The sequence below is a fragment of the Saccoglossus kowalevskii genome, chromosome 11 (assembly GCF_978046115.1).
Source record: "Saccoglossus kowalevskii chromosome 11, keSacKowa6.1, whole genome shotgun sequence".
Classification (NCBI taxonomy): Eukaryota; Metazoa; Hemichordata; class Enteropneusta; family Harrimaniidae; genus Saccoglossus; species Saccoglossus kowalevskii.
Genome location: NC_140651.1, coordinates 31,341,640 through 31,362,118, shown reverse-complemented (window position 1 = coordinate 31,362,118; position 20,479 = coordinate 31,341,640). Strand labels below are relative to the sequence as shown.

Sequence of the window (20,479 nt, the reverse complement as noted above, 5' to 3'; positions counted from 1 at the left end):
CGATAGCCAAATGGCGGCCGCTTTAAGGCCGAAAATGCATTGAAATCGCACATTTTCACCATTCCGGACCCGGATCTCAGTTATGCATGGACGGATTTCAGTTAAATTTGGTACATACATTAAACATAATAGGACCTTGATGCACGTTATTTTTTTTCGGATCAAGTTCGAAATGGCCGACTGGCGGCCATTTTGTTTTAAAGAATTCAGTTCTGGATCTGTATCTGAGACATGTCTGGTTTAATCAAGTTCAAACTTCACTCATACATGTCACATTATATGGGACATATGCACATGCATTTTTTTCATGATCCGATTAACGATAGCCGAATAGCGGCCATTTTAAGGCCGAAAATGCATCAAAATCACACATTTTCACCATTCCGGACCCGGATCTCAGTTATGCATGGACGGATTTCGTTCAAATTTGGTACATACATTAAACATAATAGGACCTTGATGCACGTTATTTTTTTTCGGATCAAGTTCGAAATGGCCGACTGGCGGCCATTTTGTTTTAATAAATTCAGTTCTGGATCCGTATCCAAGACATGTCTGGATTGATCAAGTTCGAACTTCACACACACATGGTACATCATGTCACAAATAGATATGTGCATTTGTTTCATGATCCGCTTAACAATAGCTGAATGATGGCCATTTTAAGGCCGAAAATGCAGCAAAATCACGTATTTTCACAATTCCGGAATCTGATCTCAGTCATGCATGGATGGATTTTGTTCAGATTTAGAACAATGTGTTGTACATATGCAGGTGCATTTCGGTCATGATCTGCTTTGAATGTATATGTCACTCAAATATGAACGGAACGGGGACGTGTCATTGACAATGACTTGTTAAATCTGGGCATTTCAAATGGTGAGTTGATGGAAGCAGCCAAGCAGTGGAATATATTGTAAGTAATATAAAAATTCAAAAACGTGAGGAGACTTGCAACCAAAGGAGATAATCCTGCATGTCCATGCAAGGATAATACCCCAGTACAAGCTAATGAGCAATTGGTATTAGGTGCAGTAAGTATGTGAACAAACATGAAACAGGAACTGAGTGGTATGTAAAGATAGGTACATGGTTTAAATAGTAAGTAAGAAAGTCTGGCGGTGATCGCACAGTGCCACCCTTTGAGACCAAACCACAATACTTAATATGCATTAAGTGTGAATCATGCACTTATATGTCACATAATTGCCCGAAACAACAACAGGAAAAAGCTAGAATTATACCAGGAGAAAATCCATATAACAACAAAGCGAAATCAGTGAAATATTTGCTTAATGGACCATCTATGCCACTGTCAATGGGATCAGGGGTTTAGCAGGCTATGAAGATATTGAATGTGTTTATATCAAACATCTTTCACATGTACCCTTTCCTTAGATTCCTTATTGGAGGTGAAATTTAATACATTTGTCAAGATACTAGTAACAATAATGTCATACCTACAATTGATAGTTGAGTTTTACTGTCATGCCTGTGTTGACGGGTAATTTAAATCGAATTGAAGATTACATGTCACGCTTACCATACTTTTATTTTTATTGGGGTCCTCAATGATGATTATATAAGATCACTTATAATTTGTCATATATTATAAGAGACCAATCATGTTTATTAGTGATCTAACTCTTTTGCACCTACAATTGTACTTGTCTTTTCTGATTGGACAAATGTTTAATCTGAACTATAAATATACAATACTCACAGACGTAGCACACACAACCTGATGATATCATGTAGATATTGAAATGACCATCACTATAAATAAACAATACTCACAGACGTAGCATACACAACCTGATGATATCAAGTAGATATTGAAATGACCATCGCTATAAATAAACAATACTCACAGACGTAGCACACACAACCTGATGATATCATGTAGATATTGAAATGACCATCACTATAAATATACAATACTCACAGACATAACATACACAACCTGATGATATCAAGTAGATATTGAAATGACCATCACTATAAATAAACAATACTCACAGACAAAGCATACACAACCTGATGATATCATGTAGATATTGAAATGACCATCACTATAAATAAACAATACTCACAGACATAGCATACACAACCTGATGATATCAAGTAGATATTGAAATGACCATCACTATAAATATACAATACTCACAGACATAGCACACACAACCTGATGATATCAAGTAGATATTGAAATGACCATCGCTATAAACAATACTCACAGACATAGCACACACAACCTGATGATATCATGTAGATATTGAAATGACCATCACTATAAATATACAATACTCACAGACGTAGCACACACAACCTGATGATATCAAGTAGATATTGAAATGACCATCGCTATAAATATACAATACTCACAGACGTAGCATACACAACCTGATGATATCAAGTAGATATTGAAATGACCATCGCTATAAATATACAATACTCACAGACGTAGCATACACAACCTGATGATATCAAGTAGATATTGAAATGACCATCGCTATAAATATACAATACTCACAGACATAGCATACACAACCTGATGATATCAAGTAGATATTGAAATGACCATCGCTATAAATATACAATACTCACAGACATAGCATACACAACCTGATGATATCAAGTAGATATTGAAATGACCATCGCTATAAATATACAATACTCACAGACAAAGCACACACAACCTGATGATATCATGTAGATATTGAAATGACCATCGCTATAAATATACAATACTCACAGACATAGCACACACAACCTGATGATATCAAGTAGATATTGAAATGACCATCGCTATAAATATACAATACTCACAGACAAAGCACACACAACCTGATGATATCATGTAGATATTGAAATGACCATCGCTATAAATATACAATACTCACAGACGTAGCACACACAACCTGATGATATCATGTAAATATTGAAATGACCATCACTATAAATAAACAATACTCACAGACATAGCATACACAACCTGATGATATCAAGTAGATATTGAAATGACCATCGCTATAAATATACAATACTCACAGACATAGCATACACAACCTGATGATATCAAGTAGATATTGAAATGACCATCGCTATAAATATACAATACTCACAAAGCACACACAACCTGATGATATCATGTAGATATTGAAATGACCATCGCTATAAATATACAATACTCACAGACATAGCACACACAACCTGATGATATCAAGTAGATATTGAAATGACCATCGCTATAAATATACAATACTCACAGACAAAGCACACACAACCTGATGATATCATGTAGATATTGAAATGACCATCGCTATAAATATACAATACTCACAGACGTAGCACACACAACCTGATGATATCATGTAAATATTGAAATGACCATCACTATAAATAAACAATACTCACAGACATAGCATACACAACCTGATGATATCAAGTAGATATTGAAATGACCATCACTATAAATATACAATACTCACAGACGTAGCATACACAACCATGAGATAACATGTAGATATTGAAATGACCATCACTATAAATATACAAATGACCCTCTCTATAAATAAGGCCAAAATATTGGATATGTTTCTTGTCAGTGTGCACATCCGGACTCAGAATTTTTTTTATTTGATTTGGAAAATCAAAGAACACTTAGAAAGAACTCCTGTGTGCTGAGAGTATTGAAAATTCAAAATTGCTTGTACCTGAGATATTGATGGAAAAGCTGAAAACTAATTATGTAAATCAGGTAACTAATATCAATAGAATTGTGCATATTAATTACCTTATTAGCATAATTAGTTAATTTTCAGCTTTTTGCCTGATATCTCAAGTACTAATCATCATATTTCAATGATCTTCTAGGACTATGCAGAGACCTGATTAGTTTTAGGGTAAATAATTGTGGATATTAATTACCTAATTTGCATAATCAGTTAATATTTTCCATGAATGTTCCACTGATATATAAAGAACCTCGAATTGGATTTTAATGAAACTTTTAAAGAGTACTCATCATCACATTTTAATGAATCTAGAACTATTCAGTGACACAATTAGTTTTTGGTAAATATTTATGCATATTACTCATCTAATTAACATAATTAATTAACACTGATATCTCAATTACTGATCATCACATTTAAATAAAATTTGGTACATAAATGCTCTAGGACAATAGATTTAATTTTAATTTTGGGTTACAATTTGTTCATATTAATTCTCTAATTAGCATAATAAACAAAAATACGGTCCGTTTGAGTTATATTAAGCCAACCGATAACATAATTCGGCCTAATTCGTCATTTTTGTGTGGAAAAATCCCTTGCATACGAACACCTAATTACGCCAAGAACATAGAACACTAAGCCGGGGTATTTGAAACTAAAAATTGGCATTCCAGCTCAGCAGCCAATCAGCGACGGCCTAACGCTTAGATGACAATTTCGGTTTCAAATACCCCGGCTTAGTGTTCTAGGTTCTTGGCGTAATTAGGTGTTCGTATGCAAGGGATTTTTCCACACAAAAACGACGAATTCGACCAAATTTTGTTATCGGTTGGCTTAATATAACTCAAACGGACCGTATTTTTGTGAAAGATTGGTATTTTTGTCTTGATTTGTAGGAATCTGAAAAACGCGTTTCACAACTTGTCTCTTATTTAGTTTTATGCGTCATTCAAGATGGCGGCCCCCATTTAGTAAATATCGTATTTATTTTATTATCACGTGTGCGCCAGCTGACTGTGCAAGAATCATATTTGGATTAAATCTCACATGTGATTTGTCAGCTGCCAATCGAGTGAGATCTTTCACCCCAGAAGAAACAAGAACCATGATTGGCTTACATCTCGCATGTGATTTGTTAGCTGCCAATCAGGAGAGATCTTTTAAATAAAAACTGACATGCAATGTAAATGAAAACAATTTATTCGTTGTTGAATGTTGGGTTTATTTTTTATTATTATTTAATAGCAAAATTAATATAAAATCCATCTATATTATGTTTATAATGAAAATTACTTCTAACACAGTTTACTGAATCCCATCAAGACTGCCCTCGTTTCTAAGTAACAAGGCTAAACATGCAGTCATAATTACAAAACATTAAAACAAATTTACATTCCTGAAATTAATTTATAAATTAGACAAGCTAGAAGTTACATAATTTACAAACAAAAACAATGTTTATTATACACACAAAAAAATTAATAATGCACAACCAGAAAAGATAAATAGGCATTGGTGTAGAGTTCAGGGGTGAGTGATATTTTTGTCACAGGGCAGCCACTAGTTTTAGGTTTTAGGGAAGGATAAGGATAGGTTATATCTGTCGAGAATTTTGGTTTTTGCATGGTTTGGGGTTTGAAAAATGGTTGAAACAATTATTTACCAGTGTAATATTTAAAATATAACATAACTCGACACCTACATCTGCACCAATGTAGATAAAACAAAAATGTGTCGTCAAACTTTTTTTTCAGTACTCAAGTATACACATATTTTGAATATTACACCGTCCATATTGTATAGTCAATGTTTCTCATACTTTGTCCCTTTGTACCCATAGGGATCACAAGATAACATGTATCACGCACTGTGAAATGATACTATCACCATGAACTGTGAAATCCTTGCTTCCTGTACTGGTCTCACTCCAAACTAAGGGATAGGAAGGCAGTGCACAGTAACATTATTTATGTTACTGAATTATTACTGGCTCAGTGCCTGAGTTTGCACACTGACAGACAGCAACTACTTTACATGAAAAGCGTCAAAAGAATCATGGACGTTATGTTTGTACATACAATATTGTATACGTATACGTAGTTGTAGAGCAAATATGTCAAAAAAATTATATATATACATTTTTAGTTGTAAGAAAAGCAACCAATCATGGCTTGGCCCCTAACGCTCAATAAAACGATGGAATGACTTGTGATATTATAGTACATAATTTAAAGAGAGCAGAATGTATCATTTTACAGAATAGGAGTTGAGTATAAAAAGAATTGTGACACCAACTTTTAAATGATATAAAACTATCAGACATTTTGGTGATAATATTTTGTAAAAATGTACAATAATTCTATCTATAAAAACATTCACCCCTAAAACATTACTTTGGCATTATGACTCATCTAAATCTATGGGGAGTCAATGGATTTATGGAGAACATAAACACCACAAAGAAGTAATTTTTTTCAAAAAATTCCAAATATAGAAGAAAATACAAATTTATTTTTTTGTACAGAGAAGTTTTTTATAAAACTGTACAATTTATTTTCATTATTGTCAATATGTACAATCACACCCTGTTATTATTACCACAAATTCTTTATAAAATTTGTAATTTTAATTATTTTACAAAATCAATTCATTCACAGTTAATAATATAAAGAATATTACACCAATATATCAGTTAATATATTTAGTAAAAATTTGGCATTTTTCATCAAAGACAGATTTCTTTGTGTTGGGTTATCATAATAAAAATAAAGTATGCACACATTTTCCACATTACAAATGTATTTGGCATTAAAATAAGCATATAGTGAAGCCATTTTGAATGAGGAATTAAGGGTCACTTCAAAAGTTCAAATATTTATTGCCATGGCAACACCATGGCATCACCATGGCATCACTATTGTCTTGTATCTGTCTGTCTTAATGACTCCAGACCATGATGACCTTTCTAAAACTGACGAACACTCCCTTGTTTGGTCGACACCGGAAGAATCTTTGCTCATTGAACACACCATCATGTTTACCGTCTAAAAATGGGAAAAATAAGAGACAAGCAATTAAAATGGATATTTTTTATATTTTTATGGGTTTTATATCATAAGACAACACAATATGGTCGGCAGACAATGTTTTGAGAAAAAGAACTGTTTGTCATGGAAAATGATAAAATTGTTATTTCATTTTTGATTTGGTTTTTATGGTGACATCATTTTATAATACAAATGTTGCTAAGTGATTTGGTTTTTATGGTGACATCATTTTATAATACAAATGTTGCTAAGTGATTTGGTTTTTATGGTGACATCATTTTATAATACAAATGTTGCTAAGTGATTTGGTTTTTATGGTGACATCATTTTATAATACAAATGTTGCTAAGTGATTTGGTTTTTATGGTGACATCATTTTATAATACAAATGTTGCTAAGTGAAAAGAGTTGAAAAACACATATGATATCAATGAATCCTAATATTGTTAAAGAAATTCATTAATAATAATTAATTTCATTAGGTTTTAGTGATATAAGATTATTTATAAATTCAATGGAAGTTCTCTCCTATAATGCAACATAATGCTCAAACAAAATACTCCACTACTTGAGTACTATGCTATATAACATACCTTCATACTCTAATTCAACACCGAGGTAAGTGTCATTGCGTCCTGGTAAGTAACCATTATACTTAACAACTCCTTTACTAATTTTACCACCCGGTCTTGAAAATTTCACCATGTCACCAATGTTAACATCTACAGGAGTTCGAGGAACATATGGACGGGCTGGAAAATTGAAGTTGATTCTTTCGCTACAAACAACAAAAATATAAAATATAAAATCATTTGATTGCTAATAGTACAATTCTTTTAGATTAAAATTCATAGAAGTTTCTAATTAAGAAAAGTTTCTTCCGCTATTTTCGTCAACTAATTTGGAAAGTATTCTAATTAGAATATTTCATATATTTAATAAAGTTATAATCTCTTCGAAAAATGTCTGAAGACTGAAAACAATGACAAGAAAACAAACTTACCCAACAGTGTGACCGAGAAGATCTCTATTATGCTGTGTAATTACTGGAGATGGTGATATGCTGCGGAAGCCAACGGGTTGTGGTACTCTGGTTTCTGTGGGTGGTGGAGGTGATAGAGTTCGATGACGGTTATGCCGTGAGTGAGATTTACCAATGTTGTCATAACCAGAATCCAAACCACGACTATATGTATTTAAAGTCTGCACTGAAGAGGCTTTACTGATTGTGTTGTATTCTGCAAAGAGAGTAACAATGAAGATCTTCTTATTTTTATTTTCTACCAGTAGCATAGTGGTTGTAATCCGAATTAGGATTGGTAGACCCAAGTTCAAATCCTAGCTTGGGTTGAACATTAAAAAAAGTTGACCTCCTAACCTGGGTGGGGATGCAACAGACAAATGGGAAGGTTAAATCCACTGACCAAGTGATCACTAATGAATGCGACTTTGGGAGAACCCTGATTAAATTCTGCAGGTGCTTGTGTTTGACCTAGCCTGGACAATGCCAGGATAGCACATTAAATTGGTCATTATGATAGTTTTTAGATAGATAGATATTTAGAGAGAATTTTTTTTATAATTATGCAGAGAATTAAAATCCTTACCTGTCTTTTTACTGGAATGTCTGTCTTTCTTTTCAATAGCCTGTGGTCGTCTTTTAATGTTCCCTGTACCGAATGATCCAATATCCTCAAAATCGTCTAATAGTGATGACATTGAACTACTGCTGCTCAATTGGCCACTTGAATATCGATGGTGAGACGCAGATCGTCCTTTTCGGCTGTGTATGTTATTAGTTATGGGAGGATCATCAAAACCACTATATGTAGTTGAAGTATCATCTGTTTCTGTGTAGTGCAAAGTTTTTCGTGTCGCTGAAAATTAAAAAAAAACATTGTTTATAAAATTGTAGAACTACATACTGAGTATTTGAGAGTTTGTTTTAAAGATTTGTATTTTGGGTGAGTATGCTACAATCTCAATTAGTGTTGAAACCAAAACCATTAGACAAGATACACTAAAAAATGCATCTTAGGTGGAATCTTGTTTAAAGTCTGTTTATGTGATTCAGAATGTTCATTGAATTTCTTGACATTGCCATTCTAGTAGTCCAGGTCTGCACAATTCATTATATATACATTGTCAAATAATTGGATTAATATGAATTGAAGACTGAGTGTGTCCAGTCTACTAACATTCATACAAAATTTTTGTAATTTGTAATTGAGGATGAAATCCTAGCAAAACAAGAACTGGAAATTCATCTACTTACCTCGTAAATTATCCTTCTTTCTGCTTCGCTCTAATTCTTTATCGATTTGTGCAGTCAATGCATCCACAGCACCAAATCCTTCATGCACTCTGTCCTCGTGCCATCCTGCAGTCAAGACAGCGGTTGAATCACTGGCATCTGAAGCGGGAGATAGTTTGTCTCCTGATGAAGTAAAAATTTATTCTTAGATAAATTGCATGTATTACATTTTGGCATTGCCATTTTATGTATTAATTACATTGTTTTTATTTGTGTGTTTCATGCCACAAGAAAACAAGCAGCCAGTCGGCTGAGATAGTTCCGCTGCTAACAATGCACATTTCAATAAAAGAAAAGAAGATATCATTAGAAAATGAACAATATGTATAGTATCAAAGCAATGGGACTTGCTGTTTTCATCAAGAATTCAAAACTATCACTTTTCACCAAAAATGACAAAAATTGAAGATATCACCACGGAATTAACAAATCTGAAAGTGGTCCACATGTAGTACCTATATAAATATATGTAATATAAAAACAATCGGACTTGCGTTTTTTAATTAGAAGTCGAAAATATCACTTTTTACCAAAAATGACAAAAATATTCACCAAAATTAGAGAATTGAAGATATCATCATGAAATGAACAAATCTGAGAGAGGTCCACATTTAGAACCTATATATGTAATATCAAAGCAATTGGACTTGCAGTTTTTAACAAGAAGTTGAAAATATCACTTTTTACCAAAAATTACAAAAATATTCACCAAAATTAGAGAATTGAAGATATCATCATGAAATGAACAAATCTGAGAAAGGTCTACCCAAGGTACATATACACCAAGTATCAAAGCATTCAGGCTTTTAGTTTTCAATAAGCAGTTGAAAAAGTAAAACATTGACATGGACGATGACGGACAATTACTCATATGATAAGCTCCGCTCGACAAAGTCAACAGCGGAGCTAAAAAAGAAAATAATCATTTGCAGTGCTACAACAATGAATATGAATATGCCACAATAAGTTTCTCAAAAAAAAATCTTTTTACTTTTCACAACAAACAGATTATTACATACCCTCCCAGGCTGGGTAGCCCCTGTGCGGTGGTGAAACAGATGCAGGAGAACTCTTGTTTAACTTTGGTGGTGTGGGAGTATACTTAGAATGTGATGTTCCACTATGTGATTGCCTTCCCTCTGGAGAAGTGTAATATTTGCTTGTATTCATGTGTGAAGTGGACATTGATGAGTAACTCTTGGAGGGAGTGCTTTCTCTAGTGGTAATGATCTGAAGTTGGTCTTTCAATGCTCGGATTTCGTCCAAGGCTTCTTGTTTTTCTGTTCGATATCGATCAAGTCTTGTGTATAATTCTTCTCGTTCTCCTGTAAATAAATCAATATTTAAAATTATTTGCTGCCAATATCCAATATTCATGAGAATATAGAACATAAAAAAAATATAACATGGTAATTTCTTGTTGGTAGGAAATAACCACTTTATCAAAAATGCAACAACTTATATAAAGAGTTTAAACTAAAATAAGCTTGAATTCAGACAGCAGACTTTAAATGACTCGCAGCGTCAATTTTGACGTACAGATTGATATACCAAAAACTTGTGACATGAGTGCTGTTGTCATTGTAAACACGTCTTGGATTTTAATATATTTTCAAATTCATATGTGGCAAGCAGGTATTTATGAATCGGGCACAATCAAGATATTAAATGTTGTTCATGCATACTTGAATGAGAAGTTAAATTGTAAAAATATTCATTATTGCGACAATATTGTATCTAAGCCCACAGGTGACCTGACCTGAAGTCAGTGCTACTTTTTATGTTGCACTGCCTTTCCTGCTTTACTGTGTACAAGGAATTACACTTAGACGTGATGTAAACATTGAAAATCAAACTTTCTATTAATATTTTTACAGTGGTATGTATACATTTTAAAAATTTAGTGTTCACATAATATTCTGTGAATATAAACAATTTTAATGTTTCATCCTGAACAAATTATGTTTTTTTACACAGCCCAGCTGTTATATTTTTATGATAATTGTAGTAGAGCTTGTCAGAAGGTGAAAATAAAATAACACTAATCCATGACTGCAGCAACCTGTGATAATTTTACCCCTATACATTTGCTTGTATGATAAATGCAATAATTTTTTTCTTGATGTGAAATGTGATTCAAATAACACTTTATTAACATTAAAGACCTCCTTTAGCATATTTAAAACTACCCAAAACATCAGTTAATTCATACTTACTTGGTCCAACCTCCGAAAGCCGTGTATTTTCCTTGTTCAGTGTGGTAGCTTCATGTTCTATGTGCGAATAATTTTTTTTCAGATTAGATATGTCGGTGCGAAGAGCTGTGTTTTCATCATTTAAACAATGATGTTGTTCTCGTAAGGATCGTAAATCATCTCTCAGTTGTTGCATTTCCTCTTCAAGATGCGAGTTATTTCCACCATATCTTGAGTGTCGACTGTCTTGATGTCGGCTGTCTCTGCTTCTTAGTCTGTCCAGCTTAAAGGAGAGAAGTAAAATTCATAAATCCTGCATTTGTTGAACTTGTATTCTACTTGGATGGAAATCTCAACAAGAATAATGACTTTGTATCTCACATGCTCCAAAAAAAATATATATATATAGATTATGGTATCGCAACCCAGAATTTCGGAAACATCAGTTAAATTATATTTATTTTTATTTGAAATTGAAAACTAACAGCCTGTTGGTTGATTACATGCGTTATGTGAAAAATAAGCAAATAGTTTGTTGATTATACGATAACAATATAGTTAACTAAAATTGAATTTATCAACACTGAATGAACAAATTGGTTATATAAAATCACAAAAAAAAGAATCATTTTATCATTTACTAATTTGCATCAGTATTTTTCAAGTTACTGTAGAATACTTTATTTTCGCTTGGAACTTATTTTCGCTATTTTCGCTGAAGGAATGATTCAGTGAAAATAAAATCCAGCGAATATACTTTTTTTCCTATCTTTCACATTAAACTCATCAACAATCAGTGAAAATAAATTCCATAAAAAACGCCCAAAAAGCCTTTTCAGCGAAAATTAATTCCAGCGAAAATAAAGTATTCTACAGTATAGATGACATCATATTTTACCCATGATTCTCTGCTAGAAAATCAAAATGGTGGACAACATGTAAACTAAACAGTTATGTATGTATAGAATGTATGATATATAATATAGAAGCTGTAAATTACATTCTCTTGTATTGGTGGAGTTTCATCCTTTGACAGTATGTGCAGCTTAGACTTCCCCAATAATAATTCATCTTGTCAATAAAACATTACCACATATTTAGTAAATAGCAGCCTCAATGTAAAGATTTGAAGGTTCTTTTGTTTTTATAAAAATCTCACCTCGCCTTGTAATTTATCGTGTTGTCCTCTGTAATCGTCACTAGTTATTTTTGTCACAGTTTGGAGACTTTCATTTTCTTCTTTTAATTCAACAAGTTTTCTTTCAGCTCTGGACAACTCAGTCACTGCGCATTCATTGGCTTCTTGTAAATCAGTCAGTTGACTTTCTAAATCGGCTGAAATTAAAAAAAATTGCAAATTATTTGTTATAATAACATTGTCTAATTACCTGAAAAAAAAAGTTTCATAATTTTTGACACTTAGAAGCCATGTGATTCTGACCTGCAATTAAATAAACTGGCTGGGATTTTTGCCCGACTGATAAAAATGACTAGGATTTTGGCCCGACTGATAAAAATGGCTGGGATTTCGGTCGACTGATAAATATGGCTGGGATTTCGACCGACTGATAAATATTGCTGGGATTTTGGCCCGACTGATAAATATGGCTGGGATTTTGGCTCGACTGATAAAAATGGATGGGACTTTGGCCGACTGATAAAACTGGCTGGGATTTTGGCCCGACTGATAAAAATGGATGGGATTTTGGCCCAACTGATAAAACTGGCTGGGATTTTGGCCCGACTGATAAATATGGCTGGGATTTTGGCCCGACTGATAAAACTGGCTGGGATTTTGGCCCGACTGATAAAACTGGCTGGGATTTTGGCCCAACTGATAAAACTGGCTGGGATTTTAGCCCGACTGATAAATATGGCTGGGATTTTGGCCCGACTGATAAAAATGGATGGGATTTTGGCCCAACTAATGAATATGGCTGTGATTTTGGCCTGACTGATAAATATGGCTGGGATTTTGGCTCGACTGATAAAAATGGCTGTGATTTTGCCCCGACTGATGAAATTGGCTGGGATTTAGTCCTGACTGATAAAACTAGCTGGAATTTTGGCCCGAAATTGAAAAAAAATGGCTATACTGACTGTGATCCTAACCCAAAACTGAATAAACTGGCTCAAATACAAATTGAAAGAAGATCACACATCTGTGATGAATGTTCATAAGTAATTGCGACACATAAAACTCACTTTTAAAGCATGGATATCTGGGTATGTGATAATAATATGAGGTCACAAGTACACAGATCGTATTCACCAAACTGGAGGTTGATGCAACCCGTACTGCCTGAGTGCATACTTTGCGATATTCTTTTATTAAGCTATTATAAAAAATCATTATTATACATCTGTCACCATAAGTTACAGCGTTTCGTAATTTTGCGGTATTTTACAGGGTATTTTCATCCTACCATATTAGGAAATTTCCAAATTTGGAGTGATTACATGTGTAAGCGTCCTCTAATAATAAAAACAAACAGGGCTTCCCCCAGGGTTTGACCGGACCCCACATGAAGCATCCCTATGATGTATTCCTGGGAGGAAAAGATGTGTCTGTCGATACTCCTGCTGTGCTGTCTTCGTGCATACTTTGCAGTATCCTCGTAATAACCTCATAGTATTTCTTAGGATCTAAGGTAAATAATTTATAAATATGCAAATTCCCCTTACTATCAAATACATTTGCTTACTGTTCAAAATGTCTAAAAATAAACTTTTAATCACAATGACGATAACAATGACACTTACAGATTCTTCTTTGTAATACTCCAGGATCATTTGGATTATATTCTAAACTTCCGGCTTCCGGTACTTCCTGATGGGAGTCACCAGGCTCAGTCTGACTTTTCTGTTTGGCTCCTTCTAGTTCTCGTTTCAAGTGTATAACTTCAGTGATGAGGTTTTCTTTTTCCCTGAGTAGTTCATCAAACCTGCGATCTTGCTACAATGATAAATTAAATTTTTTATCAACATGTCATGTTCTGATTGATTAAAACATTGGTGGTAAAAAAAAAAGAAGGAATGAGCTACTGTTTTTATTTTCCCCAATATGAAACTTATCTCCTAATTGGAATAATTCACTAGATCAAGAACAAATAAATCAGCAGAAAATCAGTCGCTACAGATATATTAGTTGTGTTCAGGATACACCAAGTATATATTAAAAGGCAGTAGTAGTCGCACCACGCATGCGCGATATATATGGGTCTCATATAAACAAAGGTAGTGACTGTTATGCCGATCAACGAGTACAAATTGAGACGTTACCAAGCTTTAATTAGGTATTTTTTAGGTGATTGGAAGGTATCAAAAGAGTCACTGGCGGTATTCAGTGCAAGTCGCACCCAGGTCAAACCTCATACTTGTGATTTCGATTACAAGAGCACATTGGATTGTAGAAAAATCAATGTTTATCAACACAAGTGTTTCACAAGCGCAGCGTGATGGCCACCATGCTTTACGATTTAAGCTAATCTCATATATTTGCATATCAGCTATGCGCAACAGTGTTTAGCACATACTAAGGAACACCCAAACTTGTTAAGAAATATAAATCTCTCGTCATTTTAACTATGATAACTATGATAACGATAATTAACCATGAAGGTATACATGTTAGTTCTTCGATTATACAGCCAGTACATGTATGTATTGGGGTCTAAAAACTAACTCTGCGACGCGATTGTGCGACTCGCCGAATGTTGATTATTGCACTGTGCGACAGGATCGCAGTGTCACTCTGCGAAGAGCACGATTCCTATTGGTTGGTGGGTCGAAATTAAGTTTTAAATGGTAAAAATGGTACGGTAAAAAAAAATGTGTAAACACTATGTACCGGCGACATGCCGCACTGTTTGGTGATCGGCAAGCACATGGAAGACACATTGTGGGACCAAACAAATGACACATGGTTTACGGTGATTAGACACATCACACCGCTGGCTAGAAAAATTAAATAGTGTAACGTGCACGTTGGTTTTGACTGCATATTTACGGTGTAATATTATCGCCATCTTTGAGTTGTAAGGCTTCGTCCTGACGACTATGCTCATTAGCTTCAAAGTGAGTGGAATGCGAAGTACTTTTCACGCGTTCTGCAACGAATGTTGTACGTCAGCTTTGACTTTGTTAAGTGCATCAGGGAAAATAATTTGCATGCAGTGAAAAAAAATCATTCACGATATGCAACGTTTTGCCATGACAGCAGTTGTTTGCAATCGTCTGCCTTCGTTTAGATCATAAACGGACTCCAAACTTGTGGTCTACGATCGATTAGCTGGTATTTTAACCAGAAATGAAATACTTTGTAACAGTTGTGAAAAGTAAACAAAAAACGGCGTTGGTTTGTGGTATGAATGGAATTATTTTTGTATCATAATTTTTGAAGTCAGTATTACTGAAAATTATGGTTTATTTTTTTTAAATGAACACCAAATTTCGGTGGTCCATATTGATCTTAATGTAGCGGGAAGGGGAATTTTTTTTTTTTATCTTGATTTTTCAATAATTGATAAAACGGTTAATTTGTACCTTGATTCATCATCCAAGCTTTTCGAAATTTCGGAAAGACAAGTGCTCAAACGCTAACACTACTACCGTTTCGTTAATATTTGCATAATGTTTCCAACATGTACATGTATACTACCGGTAATACTCTGTTGTTGACGATTCTGATAGAACGGGTGACAAGCTTCCTGTCGCAAACAATGCATATTAATCTAACGTCCATTGTCAGCATTATTATCAATCAAGACTTCGTCTGAGAAATCGTTTTATTTTCTAAGTCTATACAAAAAATGTATTCTATTTTAATAACACCATCTTACTAACGCAATGGCGATAAAAAGAAAGAAAGCAAATACGCCAATGACAGAAGAGGCAAAGAAAAATTTGCAACTCAGGGTCATATTTACTAATTTAGACTTGCCTTCAGCCTGTTGTGATTCCGATATAAAATTACAAGATTTTCGCGTTCACCCCTCGTTTACGCAATTTATATTTATTTTTCAAGATTTTTTCATCTAGATCATATTATGACCATCCTCGCGAGTGGTTCGAAAGGGACGATTAGGCTGAAATATTCACATCAACGCGAAAGAGTTTCAACTACTTAACCGATGACGACACCGATACGTGAGAATGTTGAGGGTCGGTGATCAGACGAGGAAGTGAGTACAGGAAATCTGTTGCTCGTCGACATCGGCCAAATAAACAAAGCCATCGTTCCGTTTATGCAGAGAGCGTGCACCCATCTAATTTTCTGTTGACACTGCCGTTTTAGTTTTCTATCTTCAGCAGTAGTTTCAATCCATTCATATAGCTTTACGTGTTTGTTCTTTTAATATTCTTAATAAAACGATATTGATCGCCTAGAAACAGTTTGACCAGCTACACGCTTTATTTGGGAATTCAAATTGATGAATATAGTCACAATAAATTTTACTTGCTAATGATAAAAAAATAACGTAACATCGTGTGAAACGTACTTCGCGCTCTATTCGCTTTAAAGCTGCCGCCTATGCTAATGAGCAATGTTGCACACGAAGCCTTACAACTTCAAGATGGCGTTAATGTTACCAGCTCCCTGATGTTACACCGTCATAAGGCAGCCAACACCAACGTGCATGTGTTTTGTAACCCCTTTCATCCCCTCCGGGGGATGTTATATATGTTAATTTATCAATGTTAAATACTTGCTGATCACCGAACCATGCGGCATGTCGTCGGTAAATACTTGTTTGCCGTAGTTCGCGAGCAGTCGGCGAAATAACCATTTAAAACTGAACATTTCTATAAGGCATGCTGTGTACCCTTACATCGATCGACCATTGAGATTCGTGCTTTTCGACCAACCAACCAATGGGAATCGTGCTCTTCGCAGAGTTACACTGCGATCCTGTCGCAGAGTGCAATAATCGACATTCGGCGAGTCGCACAAACACGTCGCAGAGTTAGTTTTTAGACCCCCATACATACCTCGCCAGTAGACAACCCTGCACATAAACAAATAGTGATCATAAGAATGTAAACAATGAAAGCAAATAAACCAGCTGTCAGTGGTGTTTTGTTTACACTTATAAAAAGTGCATTTTCTTTGTTAGTTTTTGTGGTAGCAAAATAAAGATGACATTGTTTAAAAGTAGAGATTATGGGCTACATGTACATATAAAATTTATGAGGATAGGGTTCAAATTAGGTAGGTCAAAGTTCACAACAAAATAAGACTCTCAACAACTAGTTTCAGCTGCAAATTTAACAAGGCACAATTTTGGTCTGTATAAAACAGTACCAAAGCAAATTCAGAAAGTGCAGATTAAGAGGAAGTAGTACAGAGTTTCATCATCAGTTCATTTTTTTCTTGAGAACAATGATTGCTAAGTCAGAAATGGCATACCGAAATGAGTAGTTTTTGAGGAGCAGTGTGTGAATTTTACTATTGCTGACAAATCATTTAAGAATGCACAATTAATGAGGTAAATTTTCCTTATTTATCTAAAAGAATCACCCACCACAAAAGACTACCCATGGCTTTGATATCGGTAAGCTCAGCAAGAGTGTCACTATTTGTGTGGTTCACTTGACAATTTTTGTGTATGTTTTACCAATTTAGAGCATTTACATTTAATAAATCTTTTTTTTCAAACACCACAAATGACAAATTAAATATCAGGGGTTTTTCTAGAAAACATAAACAAGAGGGAGCACACACAGGCGATCAACCTGGAAACGCCATATTGGAAAGATTCTGCGTGGTTTTAACATTGTATTTATCAGCATTGAAATATTGGAGTAATTTTAATGTATTTGGTGTCCAGACACATTGTCAGCTGGTGTTGCTGGGAAGTTTTCATGGAGAAAAATATATTTGAGAAAGATTTCATCTTGTATGGAAACACAGAAGTGCGTGGCTCAAGAAATATATTTATGACTTGAAAATTCAATCATCAATTCAGTAAGAGGGCGCCAGCCAAGAGTATCAGGGCGCTGCGCCCCTGTTCCCCAGTTTAAAAAAACCCTGATATTATTGGGTGTGCAAATTTGTACGATATAAAGTGTAGATCTAACAGTGATTGGAATGTGACAATGTAAAAATGCTAAAACATTGTTCTAGGCAATCTTTATAATAAATACAGAATACCTAAACAGCAGCCTACATTTATTTTGGAGGTGGGTTACAGACCATTGTTTTTTTTTGTCTCCCTATTTAGAGACGATTTCCAGTGTAGAGAAAGTGCTTTGCTGACTGTGTACTATGATGGTTTGTATTTGTTTGTTTATTAGTATTGTGGATGTAGTTAACTTTTAAATAGTGTTATGGCCTCTGGTCTCCTTTTCCTTTACACTATTTCTTTCATAAAATGAATTTCACTTGGCTAAATTACTAATTCCGTAACTGTTGCATCATTGGTGCATCAGAATATATATATATCTAGTTGTGACATGAAAACTCTCAGTATGTCAGAGATCCATTATTTAACCTTAAGAGATCACATTGGTTGTTAATCAATACTCACTTCTAGTCTCGCCGTAACCGTGGATGACACTTCCCTTGTAGCGTTTTCTCTTTCCTCCAATAATGTTCTATTTGTCTTCTCATATTCCACAACCTCGCGTCTCAGCCGAGAAATCTCAAGATCTTTTTCTCCCACGCATATTTTCAACATGGCAATTTGGTCTTGCAACTCTCCATCCTGGCCATTCTAAAAACAAAAATATGAAATTATATTAACTGGTAGTAACAATTTGTATATTATTGGGGTTACGAATTCTTCAGTATTCGTTCTAAAACCTATCAGCACTAATATTGACACGTTCCAGGATATTGACATCACATTGAAATTAGACTCCTGTCACTCATGAGAAAGTCTATAATCTCTCAATAAATTATTACTGCAAGAACAAAAAAATGTGTAATAAAGACGTTATCACAAGAATAACACTCAGGCAGGTAGTACAGGTCACATCGACCTCTGCTATGCCTTCATTTATACTAATCCTTGTAGCCTCATAGTTTTGTTTTAACAGTCATTGTATTTTTGTAGATGATTTATTATGAGGATACCTTAAAGTATGCATGAAAACAATACAGCGGGAGTAACCACCAACATGCAGCTAAGGTCGATGCAATGGCGTACTGTCTGGGTGCAAACTTTGAGATATCCTCGTAATAACCTTATTATTATACATGTACATCCTTTCCTTCCAAGGATACATCATGAAGAATGCCGAAATCAAAAAGTTTAGAACAGAATCAGCAAACTTCTTTGTGCGAGTCCGGTCAAACCCTGGTGCCAGTCATGTTTTTATTATAAGAGAATGCTTACGTGCGTAATCATTGCATATTTGGAATTCGCATTTCCTAATATGGTAGGATGAAAATACCACGTAAAATACCGCAAAATTACGGCACGCTATAACTTATGGCGTTACGGTGACAGATGTATAATAATATATATTAATAAAATGTAAAATCCATATTCTACTTGTTACATTTGAGCACCAAAGACAAAAGCATATCCATTTTTTTTCAGATTTTGTAAAACAAAAATGATCAAGATAGAAAATAATTTAACATTTATAGAAAAATACATAAAAATACCCTGTAGGTAATGAATTTTGATGGGAATAAAAATGATGCCCAAAAGGGTTAAATATCACATGCTATATAGATTGTATATCATACAAGAAGCACATTTGAAATAAAACCAACATCATTGTCTGAAAAAAATTGAAAAATCAATCATCAGAGAGAAAAAAAAATAGTAATATATCTTTCGATTACTTAAAATTATTGTTAAAAATGTGACAATGTTTAAATTCTAGGTCAAATGATGTCATAACCCTAAATGGACAGGGATTCCTGTTTTCAGAAAAAATACTAAATCTGTCAAATGTAATCCAAACACTGAAAGATAAATATCACTATCATCAACTCATTAAGCACAGATTTATTTGCATAGGAACAGGAGTTTTTGATTTTGAATGAATCCGTATTACATTAATAATGTTGGTTTCATGATTTCAGTTCAACTGTCATATTGTTGAATCAGTGAAATCATATTACACCAGTATTTGTGAAAGTTAAAATCTACCAATCAGATTTCAGCACAACTAGAACATTTTACTAATACTGTACTGATTAGTAAATTAATTTGCAAACCTTACACA

General features: G+C 34.2%; 1 protein-coding gene across 3 annotated transcripts in view; it reads right to left on the bottom strand.

The window, feature by feature from the left end:
* Nucleotides 1-4,949: 4,949 nt before the first annotated feature.
* Nucleotides 4,950-20,479, bottom strand: part of LOC100374612 (uncharacterized) — an 81,464-nt gene continuing 65,934 nt past the window's right edge. For all 3 annotated transcript variants that reach the window (XM_085505113.1, XM_085505114.1, XM_085505115.1), the window contains 10 exons: nucleotides 18,826-19,011; nucleotides 14,060-14,252; nucleotides 12,456-12,631; nucleotides 11,318-11,579; nucleotides 10,121-10,426; nucleotides 9,063-9,224; nucleotides 8,395-8,664; nucleotides 7,791-8,025; nucleotides 7,381-7,565; nucleotides 4,950-6,784 (listed from right to left, as the gene is read on the bottom strand). In XM_085505113.1, the coding sequence (XP_085361239.1) occupies nucleotides 6,678-6,784; nucleotides 7,381-7,565; nucleotides 7,791-8,025; nucleotides 8,395-8,664; nucleotides 9,063-9,224; nucleotides 10,121-10,426; nucleotides 11,318-11,579; nucleotides 12,456-12,631; nucleotides 14,060-14,252; nucleotides 18,826-19,011 (2,082 nt within the window). In that variant the 3' untranslated portion in view covers nucleotides 4,950-6,677. The remainder of the gene's footprint in view (nucleotides 6,785-7,380; nucleotides 7,566-7,790; nucleotides 8,026-8,394; nucleotides 8,665-9,062; nucleotides 9,225-10,120; nucleotides 10,427-11,317; nucleotides 11,580-12,455; nucleotides 12,632-14,059; nucleotides 14,253-18,825; nucleotides 19,012-20,479) is intronic.